Raw genomic sequence first — 15,066 nt, 5'->3', positions numbered from 1 at the left:
CTCAGTCATAAAGGTTCAGGTTGATGAGGGTAATCTCGTTTACATTTCAGTTTCTAAATCTAAGTAAAACGTTAGGCCCAGAAACACAGATTCTCCTAGGAATTTAAAAATATTATTTATCACAGTCATAATTCTCCAACTTAATTATAGAACTTCCTATTTCAGTCCCCAAATTCTATTACTGCTGCTATCTGTCAGTTCATATTTAGTTGATGCCCATCAGGAACCTTGGTGTTCAAGGAGTATGGAGGTATTCCTTACTCTGGAAGCAAGACTCTGGCGTGGGCTAATTCTGTAACACTGCCCGCTGCAGAACTGCACTGCAGCGTGCTGAGTGTAGCTGCCTCCCGAGTGATGCCCCAGGTCGGCTCTGCCCACACAGCAGTTAGCCACAAGTGGCTACCAAACACCTGAAATGTGGCTAGTCTGTATAGAGCTGTGTTAGAAATAGTAAGAATGCTTTACAGATCTGAAGTATCCACCTCCGGAAAAACAATGTAAAATACCTAATTATTAATTTTATATTCGTCAGCTGTTGTGCTGTTTCAACATAGCAGATTAAATATGTTATTAAAATTAATTTTACATGGCTCTATTTGCTTTTTATAAATTAAAAAAATTTCTTTTTAAAATATGACAAAAAATTTAAAATCACAAAAGTGGGGATGGAGAGAATATGGTCATTTGAGTACTGCCACCAGTGACCCTCCAATCCCCAGCTCAGAGCTGGGACTAGTTCCCAGCCCCGTTGGATATACTCCCCACCCCCGTATGTCCCCAACAAAATAAAGTGACAAATGTGGCTTGCAACTGTGGTTTTCATTATGCTTTTATTGGATAGTTCTACGTCTACTGAGAAAACTAAACTGTTTTCTTCAGGCACAATATAAATTATAAAGCATCAGCGAGGGTCGGATATGAAATGTCACTATCTCTGATTAGATGCACAAGACTACAAGCGATTCCCAAAAGTTTCAAATGAAAATTCATAAAGAGACTAAAAGACTGCTTTAGTCATATCTAACAAGGTCACTTTCTTGTTTAAAATTTAAAAAGAATGCATATATTTCCTCAATATTATATAAATAACCCTATTTTTCAGTAATATTGAGAAACAGTATTATGCAAAGAATAGGAATTTTACTGTTAAAATGACATTTCCCTGCAGTAAAAGAGTTAAGTGTAAGAAATGTCATCATGCTATTTTGAAAACCTATAAGTAAATCTTCTATCTACTTCACAACATATTGTAAAATTTGATGAAAACATCTTAGAATATGTATACTGTATTAAAGAAGGCATATGTTGGACTGGAGAGATAGTACAATATGTAGTCCACTTGCCTTGCGCGTGGTTCACCCGAGTTCAATCCCCAGAATCTCATAAGGTCCCCTGAGCACTGCCAGGAATGATTCCTGAGTACAGAGCCAGGAGTAACCCCTGAGCATCACTGGGTGTGATTCTCCCAAAACAGAACAAAACCAAAAGCCAAACAAACAAGAAAAGGTATATATTAAAATCCAACACCACTCAGATATTTCACGATTCTATTTCCACTGTTTTGACATTTTCCTTTAGTATTTCTAGAAACACCAAGAGAACAGAAATAAAATTAATTATTAATTACAGGATGGGGCTGGAGTGATAGCACAGCAGTAGGGCGTTTGCCTTGCACGCAGCCAACATGGCCAACCCGAGTTCGATTCCTCTGCCCCTCTCAGAGAGCCCGGCAAGCTACCGAGAATATCTCGCCCTCACGGAAGAGCCTGGCAAGCTACCCATGACGTATGCGATATGCCAAACACAGTAACAATTGTCACAATGGAGACATTACTGGGTCCCCTCGAGCAAATTGATGAACAACGGGAGGACCGTGAATTACAAGATAATTAATATTGTTCTAAAAATAATGTCATATGCTCATGCAGTATCTATACAATTAACTGTGTTTTCTTATACATTTATTCTGTAAAACATAAAAAAACTAAAGAGTTAAATATAACACTTTCAGAGGGGCATGTGAAATTTTTTTTAAAAAGCAGAGTAAACCTTTCCTCTGTTTTAGAAGGACCATCTATAAGAAGGCGCTGTAGAGCCTGTAATACAAACTTCTCAAGTATTTGAAAGTCAATAAGTTCTAGGACCCAAATTACCTGGTTATCAATATAGAAAATGAGATAATTTATCAATGTCCTATCCACCCTAAAGCAATTTTGTGGTTAAAAGAGGGAGAACATCGCTATCGGTTACAGTAAGTAGGTTTCAGCACAGTTAGTCTTGAAGAGAGACCTGTGCTTCCGAGCACCATCAGATCACAGTTAAGATGAAGCAGCTCCAATCAACAAATGCCAGAAATTTTTAAAAAAGAATTAACTTCTCCGTTCGTTAACCTCACACTTTATTTCTTCATGTCGATAAAGTCGAAAAGTAAGTTCTACCATTTGTCTAATAATTGGGGTGTTTTATTAGATGATTTCAAGTGTATGTGAGACATAAAAAAAAAAGCAAGGCAAAGAAACAGGCAAAGCCAAATAAAAAAGCCATAAGCTGAGTTACAAAAGGAGAGGGAGTGAAAAGGGGGAGGGAGTCCCAGGGGAGTTATGGAGGACAGACAGACAACCAGAGCCTCACGTGCAAGGCAACTGCCCCCCACTCCCTGAGCCAAATCCCCACCCCAACATACAGTTTCACAGTCCAATGCTACCACATGAAAATGAATTTTAAGCAAGGACTATATATACTGGCTAGGCACAATGCTTTTCATTTTTGTTGATTATTTCTTTGGGAGGGCAGCACGTGGCAATGGCACGGTGCTTCTGCTGGGGACCAAGTGGTAATAGGAGAGGAACTCCGGCTTCTGCATATAAAGCCTGCGGGGCTAGCTTCCCAGGCCCAGTTTTTGATTTTTTTCTTTTATAATTTTAATGACTTTTTTTTATTAGTGAAACACCTTGAGGTACAGTTGTAGACTTATAAATTTGTGCTTGGGTCTCAGTTATACAATGATCAAGTACCCATCCCTTCACCAGTGCCCATTTTCCACCACCACGGATGTCAGTATCCCTCCCACCCTCCATCCCCCCACCCTCCCATCCCACCCTGCCTCTGTGGCAGGGCATTCCCTTTTGTTCTCTCTCTCCTTTTGGGTATTGTGGTTTGCATAAGAGGCACTGAGTGGCAATCATGTTTGGTTTATAGCCTACAACACCCTTTATTTGGTGCTCCCTTCTCTATCTGAGCTTCCTATTCCCTTAGGATGTGTGGCTGGCCTTCAAGCCATGGAGTAAAATTCCTGTTATTAATCTCGGCCACTCTTGGGTGTTAGTCTCCTATTTTGTTACTTTATGTTCCCCAGATGAATGCAATCTTTCTATGTCTATCCCTCTCTTTCTGAGTCATTTCGCTTAACATGATACTTTCTATGTAGTACCACTTGTATGTAAATTTCATGACTTCATCTTTTCTAACAGCTACATAGTACTCCATTGTATAAATGTACCAAAGTTTCTTTAACTAGTCATCTGTTCTCGGGCACTCAGGTTTTTTCCAGATTCTGGCTATTGTAAAGAGTGCTGCAATGAACAAACAAGTGCAGATGTTACTTCGACTATACTTTTTTGCCTCTCTGGGATATATTCCCAGGAGTGGTATTGCTGGGTCAAATGGGAGCTCAATTTCTAACTTTTTGAGAGTCGCCCATACTATTTTCCAAAAGGGCTGAATCAGTCAGCATTCCCACCAGCAGTGAAGGAGGGTCCCTTTCTCGCCACATCCATGCCAACACAGGTTGCTTTTGGTCTTTTAGATGTGGGCCAGTCTCTGTGGTGTGAAATGATATCTCATTGTTGTTTTGATCTGCATCTCCCTGATGATTAGTGATGTAGAGCATTTTCTCATGTGCCTTTTAGCCATTTGAATTTCTTCTTTGCGAAAGTCTCTGTTCATTTCATCACCCCATTTTTTGATGGGGTTGGATGTTTTCTTCTTGTGGAGTTCAACCAGTACCTTATATATCCTTGATATCAACCCCTTGTTGGATGTAAATTCGGTGAATATCCTCCCTCAGACCTGCCTCAGCCCATCCCTCTGCCCCAGGCAGGCCCTCCCTCTGCCCCTCCCTCAGCCCCTCCCACGCCCCTTCCTCAGCCCTCCCCCTGCCCCACCCTCTCCATCAGACCTGCCTCATCCCCTGCACCTGCCCCACCCTCAGCCCCCCTCTGTCCCCACCCTCTGCCACTCCCTCAGCCCCGCCCTCTGCCCAATCCCTCTGTTCTATCCTCAGCCTCTCCCTCAGACCTGCCTTATCCCTGCACCAGCCCCAGCCTCAGACCTGCCTCAGCCCCTGCCCAGTCCCTCCCTTATGCCCTCCCTCAGACCCTCCCTTAGCCCCCTCCCTCATACCCTCCCTCAGACCTGCCTCAGCCACTGCTCTAGCCTGAGAGTACAAGGTAAGTCCGGAATAGTTTTTGTCAAAAAATTAAGAATGGGTGCAAAGCTCAGAAAGACCAGTTGAGAGATGCCCATTAAACAAAAATTGAGCTTTTCCTCTTTGCCGGCGAAGCTGTGCCGAACGTCTCCCCTACCTCTCAGACAACCTGTGCTGGTCTTCTCCCCTACCCAGTCTTTACCCCCCCCACCCCCCACCCCCGCCCGGGGACCCGTGGGGGCGTGGCCTTTTCAGAAGTGGGCGTGGCTTCCACAGTAGTGGGCGTGGCCTATTTTTGGAGGGCCAATGCTCACATGGCCGAAGGTAGTTTAACCATACCGAGGAACCTAGTCCCCAAAACTACACACCAACATGAAGAAAGAAGAACATGAAGACCACATGGGGAGGTCAATGAAAAGAATCCAGAAGCCTCTATCGATACTGCTCACCTAAGGGACCTTTCTAACAAAGAATTCAGATACGAAGTCATGAAGATGTTCAATCAACTCAATGAAACAGTCAGACAGATATCCAGTACCATGACAGAAAAAATCGACAAACTACGGGAAGAAATGAGAGCAGAGATGTCACGAATAAAAGATTCCATAGATGAAATGAAAAACTCAGTCTTTGCCCTCAACAATAGAATGACAGCAGTTGAAGAGAGAATCAGTGAGCTGGAAGATCAGCTGCACCAAGCCAGCAGTCAACAACAAACAATGGCAAGGAACCTCAAAATGGCTCTACAGAGAATCAGAGTTCAAGGAGATGATTCCAAGAGGAACAACATTAGAATCATTGGACTACCTGAAGCTCAGGGAAACAATCCCAATGAAAAAAACACGGTGAAACAAATCATTGCTGAAAAATTCCCAGAGCTCCACAATGCAGCCATTCAGGTTCAAGGAGCCCGAAGGGTGCCAGCTAAAAGAGACCCTAACAAAAACACTCCAAGACGTATCATAGTTAGAATGATCGATGCTGCTGATAGAGATATAGTACTGCAAGCAGCAAGGTCAAAGAAGGAAATCACATACAAAGGAGCACCCCTTAGATTCACAGAGGAAACCCTCCAAGCCCGAAGGCAATAGTGGGATATAGTGAAAAAACTCACTGAAATGAATGCTTCACCAAGAATATTCTATCCAGCTAAACTCTCACTCAAAATTGAAGGAACGACACACTATTTTCTAAATAAACAGCAGCTCAGGAACTTTAGAGACTCAAAACCAAACCTAAAAGTAGGACTAAAGGAGCCACTATAAGAGAAAACAAACCCTACAAGCACAACACACCCTTACAGAAAGATGACAAAAAAACCCCATAACAATAATCTCTTTCAACATCAACGGTCTAAATTCACCAATTAGAGACACAGAGAGGCAAAATGGATTCAGAGACAGAACCCAATATTCTGCTGCCTACAAGAAACTCATCTCAACAGTAAGAGCAAACGCAGACTCAAAGTGAAAGGATGGAAAACAATCCTGCAAGCAAACAGCTCCCTCAAAAAAGCTGGAGTGGTCATACTAGTATCCGACCACATTAACTTTAGGTTGAAAAAGATTAGAAGGGACAGCAAAGGCTATTTTCTCTTCATCAAGGGATACGTACAACAGGAAGAAATCACACTCTTAAATGTATACGCACCTAATGAAGGAACAGATAAATATTTAAATCAACTGCTAACAGATTTTAAGGAAGTCATTGCTAGCAACACAATAGTAGTTGGAGACTTCAACATCGCCTTATCACCTCTGGATAGATCAACAAGAACAAAACTCAGCAAGGAAACATTGGCTTTGAAAGAAGAAATAGAAGAGAAAGGGCTTATAGACCTATACAGGGCTTTACACCCCCAAAAGAAAGAATACACGTTCTTCTCCAGTGCGCATGGAACATTTTCCAAAATAGCCCATGTGCTAGGCCACAAAACATACCTCAGTAGAATCAGGAAGATAGAAATAGTATCAACAATCTTTTCAGACCATGATGCACTGAGAATAGAAGTGAATCATGCACAGACACGGAGAACCAAATCAAACACCTGGAAATTAAACAACTCAATGCTGAACAACGAGTGGAACAGGAAGGAAGTCAAGGACGAAATCAAAAGATACTTGGATATCATGCTAAGCGAAATGAGTCAGAAAGAGAGGGATAGACATAGAAAGATTGCATTCATCTGGGGGATATAAAGAAACAAAATATGAGATTAATACCCAAGAATAGCTGAGATCAACACCAGGAGGATTACTCCATAGCTTAGAGGCCAGCCAGGCATTCTAGGGGAAAGGGCAGCTCAGACAGAGAAGGGAGCACCAAATAAAGGGTGTTTGGAGGATCCTCCCAGGAGGGGAGATGCATGTTGAAAGTAGACTATGAACTGAACATGTCTGCCTCTCAAAGCCTCTTTTGCAGACCACAACACCCAAAAGGAGAGAGAGAACAAAAGGGATTGCCCTGCCACAGAGGCAGGGTGAGATGGGAGGGATGGGGGTGGGAGGGATATTATCCATGGTGGTGGAAAATGGGCACTGGTGGAGGGATGGGTATTTGATCATTGTATAATCGAAACCCAAGCACAAAAAAATTGTAAATATACAACTGTATCTCATGGTGTTTCACTAAAAATAATTAAAAAAAAAAAGATACTTGGAAACGAGAATGAAGACACAAGCTACCAGAACTTACGGGATGCAGCGAAAGCCGTATTAAGGGGAAAATTTATAGTTCTGCAAGCTTATCTCAGGACGGAAAAAAGGATGCACATAAACAAGGGCTGGAGCGATAGCACAGCGGGTAGGGCGTACGCCTTACAAGCGGCCAACATGGCTGACCCGAGTTCGATTCCTCCGCCCCTCTCAGAGAGCCCGGCAAGCTACCGAGAGTATTCGATATGCCAGACACAGTAACAACAAAGTCTCCAATGGAGACGTTACTGGGCCCGCTCGAGCAAATCGACGATCAATGGGAGGGCCTTTACCTTTACCTTTACCTTTACCTTTATAAACAACTTGACTTCAGAGCTCAAGATCTTAGAAGATCTTAGAAAAGTATCAACAGAAGGAGCCTAAATCAGGCAGAAGGAAAGAGATCATAAAACTTAGAGCAGAAATCAACAACATGGAAACCAAAGAAACAATCCAAAAGATTAATGAAACCAAGAGCTTGTTCTTTGACAAAAATTAATAAGATAGATAAACCACTAGCAATACTCACAAAGAAACAGAGGGAGAGAACCCTAATAAATCGAATTAGAAATAAGAGTGGGGATATCACAACAGAAACTAAAGAAATTCAAAAGATCATCAGAGACTACTTTGTAAGACTGTATGCCACGAAACAAGAGAACCTAGAAGAAATGGATAAATTCCTGGATTCCTATAATCTCCCAAAGCTGAATCAAGAAGATACAGAGTATCTGAATAGACCTAGTCACATCAAGGAAATTGAAACTGTAATCAAAAGTCTTCCTAAAAACAAAAGCCCAGGTCCGGATGGATTCACTAGCGAATTTTCCCAAACATTTAAAGAGGACCTATTGCCAGTTCTTCTCAAGCTTTTCCAGGAAATTGAAAAAACAGAAACTCTCCCAAACAGTTTCTATGAAGCCCATATCTCCCTAATACCAAAAGGAAACAAAGACACCACGAGAAAAGAAAACTACAGGCCGATATATTCTCAACAAAATACTAGCAAATAGAATTCAACAACTCATCAAAAAGATCATACACCATGACCAAGTGGGATTCATCCTGGGGATGCAAGGATGCTTTAACATTTGGAAATCAATCAACATAAATCCATCATATCAACAAAAGAAAAGATAAAAATCCTATGATCATATCAATAGATGCAGAGAAAGCATTTGACAAGATCCAGCACCCATTTATGATGAAACCCTCACCAAAATGGAAATAGAGGGGACTTTCTTCAATACAGTTAAAGCCATCTACCACAAGCCTACAGCAAGCATCATCCTCAATGGGGAAAAACTGAGAGCCTTCCCCCTAAGATCAGGGACGAGACAAGGATGCCCACTCTCTCCACTACTGTTCAATATAGTACTGGAAGTACTTGCAATAGCGATTAGGCAAGAAAAAGATATTAAGGGCATCCAGGTAGGAAAGGAAGATATCAAGCTCTCACTATTTGCAGATGATATAATCCTATACTTAGAGAACCCTAAAACCTCTACCAAGAAACTCCTAGAAACAATAGACTTGTATAGTAAAGTGGCAGCCTATAAAATCAATACCCAAAAGCTCATGGCTTTCCTATACGCAAATAGTGAAAGAAAAGAAAGTGACATGAAGAAAACAATCCAGTTTTTGATTTTTGAGAGTAATGGATAAGCATACTCATAGGAGAACTCTTATTCCATCAACAGTGACACCATTCTATACAGCAGAGTCAGATGCATTTAGAAGCAGCAACAGGTAAAAGATCACCTTCCAAACAGGGAGACGTGGAGCTGGGAGCTAGCACGGTGGTTACACACAGGATGGTGAACCACGTATGGGTCTGGGTACCACACGGTCCCCTAAGTATTGCTGGGTGCAGCCCCGAAGGCCCCAAACACCGGCATCCCCAGGGCCCGAGAGGCATCACAAACCCAGGTCCCTGTACTGAGCCTGGCGCAACTGCCCTCAGGCTGCAGATACAGACCCTATAGCTCCTAAGCACCGCCTGGAACGCCTCCAAATGAAAGAAATACCACAGAAGAAAGAAAGGGAATAGTGCTTTTTTGATAATACTGTTTCATTCTTTATGTGGAGTTTCATTTTGCTTGCTGCTTTACATTCCTACCATATTATCCCTTTAAATAAATGGTCCCAGGAATAGAAGAGAAAATAAAAAGGTGAAGACACAGAGCAAGGTAGTAACAAAGATCCAAAGGCAACAGAATGGGGAAACTGATGCCCACAACTGAGTTGGAAGGAAGGGGAGAGGAAAGAGGGAACGTGGGGTCCTGGGGAGGGAGTGGGTTCACCAGCAATGAGTGTGGTGTTGAAATTATGCACACGAGAAGCCGTTATTAATATAATAGCACTGAAAACTACTGAACAGCAATTAAAACCTTTTAAAATGAAATAAAATAAATTATAAAAGCAAAAAGCTTCAGGCGCTTGCATAGCTTGGGCCGCAGCTATGACTGGTTTGAGACACAGCTGCACATATGGCCCCCCAAGCATTGCTAAGCATGGACCCTGAGCACAGAGCCAGGTATGTACCCTAGCCCAACCCCTCCCCTCCCCAATAAAAAGATTCCAAGTAGGAGGATAAGCCACATTCTACAAGTGGAGAATGCAGGAGGGAAAGGGGAAGAAGGAGGGACAGAGGAAGCAGGGGAGACATACAGATACAGATAGAAATTCTAGAGAATGATTCTGGCCATTTGAGTGAAGGCTCATCCTTTGAGGTTCATTTTAAGTAAAGAGTGCTGCACTGTAGAGGAGAAATTGCCACTATTCAATTCAACAAGAAATGGTTGATAATAATAATTGTAAAACAAAACATTCCTGTACCTTAATATCAGATGTATCCCGCTGACTATTTCGCCAAGCTCTGGAAATTGATGAAAAAGTTCGATCGGCATGATCAAATTTCCCTCCTTGCAGATTTAGGAAGTAAGTTGTGAAGGGTTCCTCAAAAAAACAAGTAAAAATACTGTTATATTCTCTTCTGCCTAAAGTTTTAAAAAGTCTATCTATCTAAAAGCTTTAATGGATCACAGACTTTAGCCATACATCCTATATATAAACTAAGAGTTACATTAGTATGCTTAAATTGTTTCTGTTTCAGGAAACATTTTTCCAAGTTTGGTATGTGCCAGATTTTTAGAATCCACCTTTTCTAAGAACAATTTATTAACAACATTCAGACATAAATCAGATCACATTTTCTTCATAGTATGGTGAAGAAGTCTAATATGCAATTTTCCTATTGTTATGGTTCAACATTTAATTTATGATTAAGAGAAGAAAAATGTTTAGAAGATTTAAAAGCCTCCTCTTAGTTAAGGAACACTTAAACACATATTAGTAGATAATTGCTTGAAATTAGCTAAGCACTATAAATTACTTCTAGGATTTATGTTCGCCTGTATCCTTCTAACAAGCTTTAATTAATGATGTGCTGCTAATGCTTTCCCAAAGAAATTACTTTCAAGTAAATGAATCACCTTTCAATTTTACAGAAACATTTCTTGTTTAACCAATATATTATCAATATGCAGCAGCCTTGGTGCAAACTGCAAACATACCTTATTCCATTAGGGACACCTGAAGTTTTCAAAATACATGCATACACTCCTTTGTTTACATACTATTCCTTTAACAGGTTATATTAGAAATTAAGCTACACTACAATTTAGAATCTGGCCAGATATTAGCCTTAAAAAGGAAAATTACAGAGAAAAAATTACACAATTCCAGTGAAATACTTCTATTAAATAATTTTTGTCTTGAGGGCCACAGCTTGCAGTGTAGAGAGCTTACTCCTGGTTCTGAGCTCAAGTATCACTCCTGGTGGCTATGGACCGTATCTAGAGCGTCAGATAGGACCCAGGTTGCCTACTGTAAGGGAAGGGCCCCATCCACTGTATGTTGCTCTGGTCCTAGTGAAATACTTTAAAGGGATTTAACAGTGATAGAGAAAAACTGCATACAAAAAGGACAACCTAAACTACTTTTTAAATGTTTAGTATTCAAAAAACACAGTAACCACAAGTCTCATGATGGAGACGTTACTGGGCCTGCTCAAGCAAATCGATGAAGAACGGGAGGGCAGTGACAGTGACAGTATTCAAAAATATTTTTAAGCATTATATAGTCTTCACAACATTAAATCTATTTATAAATGGTTTAATATTTAAATCAAACTTACTATTCTTAGCAGCCATGCAAGAACAAAACTCGCAGTTGAGTAATGAGTACCATAGTGGAACTTTGGAACTTGATCATCTTCCCATGATTCATAGCGCTCTGCAAAAAATGCTGCTCTTTTTGGATTCAAAGCTCCGATCGGCTGCCATTGGGAAAGAAAAAGACAAGAACACATAAGTGAAGTCATCATTTATATCATGCTCTGTCTTCAAATATTATCTTATTAGCAAATAATAAAATGAAATAAAAAGTGCATTACATGCAGTGAGTTGAGAAAATATGTATTTACCATTAAAAAAATGGATAACCAGAGTGTAGTTAGCAAAACATTTATTTTTCAATGCAGGCTAAATACACATATCAAAGTGGATAGAGTCATTTTTCAAAACTTTGACAAAAAAGTCTAACTCCTGTTGAGTTTAAGTCATTAATCAGTCCATCACAAGCATTTTCACAGGAATAATTAAATACACTGAACAAGTAATATTCTAGAAAGCACCCATAAAATTGTACCCCAAAAAAATCTTGAAGCTAGAGCACTAGCTTATAATAATAGGTTTTGAGAAGAGGACAGAACAAAAATGAGGCAAATGAAGAGTGAAAGGAGAAGATGATTAAATGAGAAGGGGTTAAATGTACTTCTAGAAAAGTCTAGTACAAAATTTAAAGTACAGAAACTTATCTACAAGAAATATTAAAATATATAAACTTTTATAAAAAGAGCAGGCAGATGATGAGCTGATAGTGTAGAACATTATAGCCTGAGTCCCTAAAGCAGTATGGCAAAGTGCTCCTGACTTATTTCTCCTGACTTATCAGAAGGTTGTCTGGTGCTCATCCCAGTGGCAATGGCGAACCAGGCCACACCCAGCAGTGTTTGCGGTCAGCCAGGGACACATGTAGTAATGCTCAGGGACCACCAAGACAATACGGCTTGGGGGACCACAAGGTGCTGCAGACCAAAGACAAGGGCCTTGTTTTCAGTTGCTGCTCCTTGGCTCCAATTAGGACTTTTTAAAAAACTGAGGCAAAGCTTGAATAGAGTAACTGCTACAAGGTCCCTAGCACATTGCTTAGTACGAGATAAGAGCTTAATGTTAATTATGTCATTATTATGGATGTTGCTGTTGTTAACCAAACACATAAATGCCACTGAACACTGTCAAAACTGATGTGGTTACACACATGCACTGTTTCTTAAGGGCTCAAGGAAAGTTAAGACGAACCACTTTAAATTAGTTCATTCTCTTAAACTATTCTGATTTCTAGAAAATATATATGCTCTATTTTAAAGAAAAGTACATTTCCAGAAAAGAAAAAATGATATGAAATAATAATTTCTTCAATGAAAATTTTGTGTTAATTATTCCTATTTTATGAGAATAAAATGCCTGGTTGTCTGTGGGGGGAATAAACCAAAATAAAAAGATTGGTTTAAAATATATTCATTAAGAAATAATCATTAGTGGAGGGAAAAATAACTCTGTGGTGTTGGAACACTAAATAACTGAAGTATTTAGTATTGTGAACAACTTTGTAAATCACAGTCACTTAATCACTTAACTTCCCGTTAGTCTTCGATTTGCTCGAGCGGGCGCCAGTAACGTCTCCATTTGTCCCTGTCGCGTGCTAGTGTAGCCCAATGGCATCTGTTCGCTCCGGGAACATGAAGGGCCTCAAACTGATCGTTCATGATCTTGACGAAGAAGTCTGACCATCTGGTAGGTGGGCGGCCACGCAGTCTTTTGACATCCCGTGGAATCCAATCAGTAACAGCTCTAGTCCAACGGTCATCTTTAAATCTCATTACGTGACCAGCCCATCTGATTTTTGACACCTTGGCAAATGAGACAGCGTCCCTGATCCTTGATCGTCGACGGATGTCAGAACTCCGGATTCGTTCTCTCATTTGAGTGAAACGTGATATTCCAAGCATAGCTCTTTCTATTCTTCTTTGGGAGACCTGAATGGCGTTCTCATCATGTTTGCGTAGGGCCCAGGTCTCTGAGGCATATGTTAATGCAGGAAGAACAGTGGAATCAAAGAGATGTGCCCGGAGCCGGAGGTTCTTCGTCCTCTTAGCTATTTCTTCGACGTTCTTGAAGGCGTTCCAAGCCGCTCTCTTCCTCCTGCGCAGCTCGGGTGCCAGGTCATTTGTCATGTTGACCTCTCGACCTAGGTACACATAGCTGTTGCATTCGGAGATGGTCGTTCCATTGAGAGTGAATGGGGCGTCAGGAACAAGGCTGTTTCTCATAAACATTGTCTTCGTAAGATTCAGCTGTAGTCCTACCTTTCCACACTCACGGTCAAAGTCGGCCAGCATTTGTGCCGCTTGGCTGATGTTTGGTGTTATTAAATCACAGTATTTAAATAAAAATTTTAAAAAATAGTAAAAAAATGAGAAAAGAAATAACGATTTAAAAATGAAGTGATGCTAGACTGGTTTTTAAACTGCCTTTCACTTGACTATGTTATTTTAAGCAATCTTTAAAAATTCATCCTTTTCGGTTATTTTCTTTACATTAATTCATGACTTTTTTCAATACTATTTATTTCTGATACTTCAACAAGTCTCATGATGGAGACATTACTGGGCCCACTCGAGCAAATCGATGAACAACGGGAAGACAGTGCTACAGTGCTACTTGTCTTTCCAAAAGATTACTTCTTTCTAATCAGCATTTTACTTTAAGCTCTTTCTTTTATTCACTTTGCAAATAAATTTTAAAAAAATCTTTACTTGATTGCTATGTAAGACCAGAATCACAGTATTCTCATTTAAAATGTTAACTTTCAAGGCATTGGTTTCAATACAAAAGAATTATAACTGATTCACTAAATTTATGCCAGCTAAGAATGAAACTGACTCTAAGAATTCTTTGTTACAGAACCAATTTGGAATGCTCTTAAATGTATTTTAGTTGTAGTCTCTAAAGACTGAGCCATGCAAAAGGAAAGACAGAAGAAATAAAATCATTGGAAGACAAATTATATGAATTAAAAATAGAATCAATGCTCCTTTTGTATGGTTCTGCAGCATATTAAGTATTCACTTTATCTGTTTCTATTTTTATTACTCTCCAAATGACTAACCCCCCAAAATCAATAGTTATAGAATTACGTTTCTTGAATATAATGCTAAAACCAATTAGGATTGATTTCACTAGCATCTGAAAAAAATGGCATAGCGCAGGGATCCATATAGGTGGAATCCACAGTATTGATTCTGGCTGTTATTGTTACAGTTGGTTTCTAGGCCTGCTACAGGACGCTATCAAGACATACCACATTTATTTGCAAGCATATAAAAAAGAAGTCCCCAAATAAAAGAAGGCTTAAAAAAAAGACCCATGGAGCTGTGCAATGACAATGATACACTATCAGCTTACTCAGAGAAGTTACAGTGGGAATACACACATTGAATTATACATTACGCGAAAGCACTGATTTATTGTGGTAATAACATCCACCTCATTAAAAGATTCTGCTTTGCTGCAGTTGGAAGGCTACATATTGTTTACTGCTATAAATTAATGGCAGAGCAAAGAAGACTGTAGAACCGTCCTAACAATAGATCTGTAATGACAGTGCTGTATATCACAGCTTCCTCAGCAGCTCCATAATAAAATGGAGACAATGTATTGAGCTAATACATTCTACCATGCTGGCCCATATTTTTCTGACAACTGCTTTAAAAGATGAGCTGAATCCAACTATGTTACAATGCTGCAAAACATTTAACTAAGC

The 15,066-nt window shown here is 40.1% G+C and overlaps 1 protein-coding gene across 2 annotated transcripts in view; it reads right to left on the bottom strand.

Annotated features, from left to right (window-relative positions):
* Positions 1–15,066, bottom strand: part of LRBA (LPS responsive beige-like anchor protein) — a 600,455-nt gene that overhangs the window by 145,401 nt on the left and 439,988 nt on the right. For both annotated transcript variants that reach the window (XM_056119139.1, XM_056119141.1), the window contains exons 44-45: positions 11,318–11,458; positions 9,958–10,077 (exon numbers count right to left, since the gene is read on the bottom strand). In XM_056119139.1, coding sequence (XP_055975114.1) covers positions 9,958–10,077; positions 11,318–11,458 — 261 coding nt within the window. The remainder of the gene's footprint in view (positions 1–9,957; positions 10,078–11,317; positions 11,459–15,066) is intronic.

Source organism: Sorex fumeus, unplaced genomic scaffold (assembly GCF_029834395.1).
Source record: "Sorex fumeus unplaced genomic scaffold, SorFum_2.1 ptg000039l, whole genome shotgun sequence".
NCBI lineage: Eukaryota > Metazoa > Chordata > Mammalia > Eulipotyphla > Soricidae > Sorex > Sorex fumeus.
Note: the sequence above shows the minus strand (reverse complement) of the source record. Positions and strands in the feature narration are given on the sequence as shown.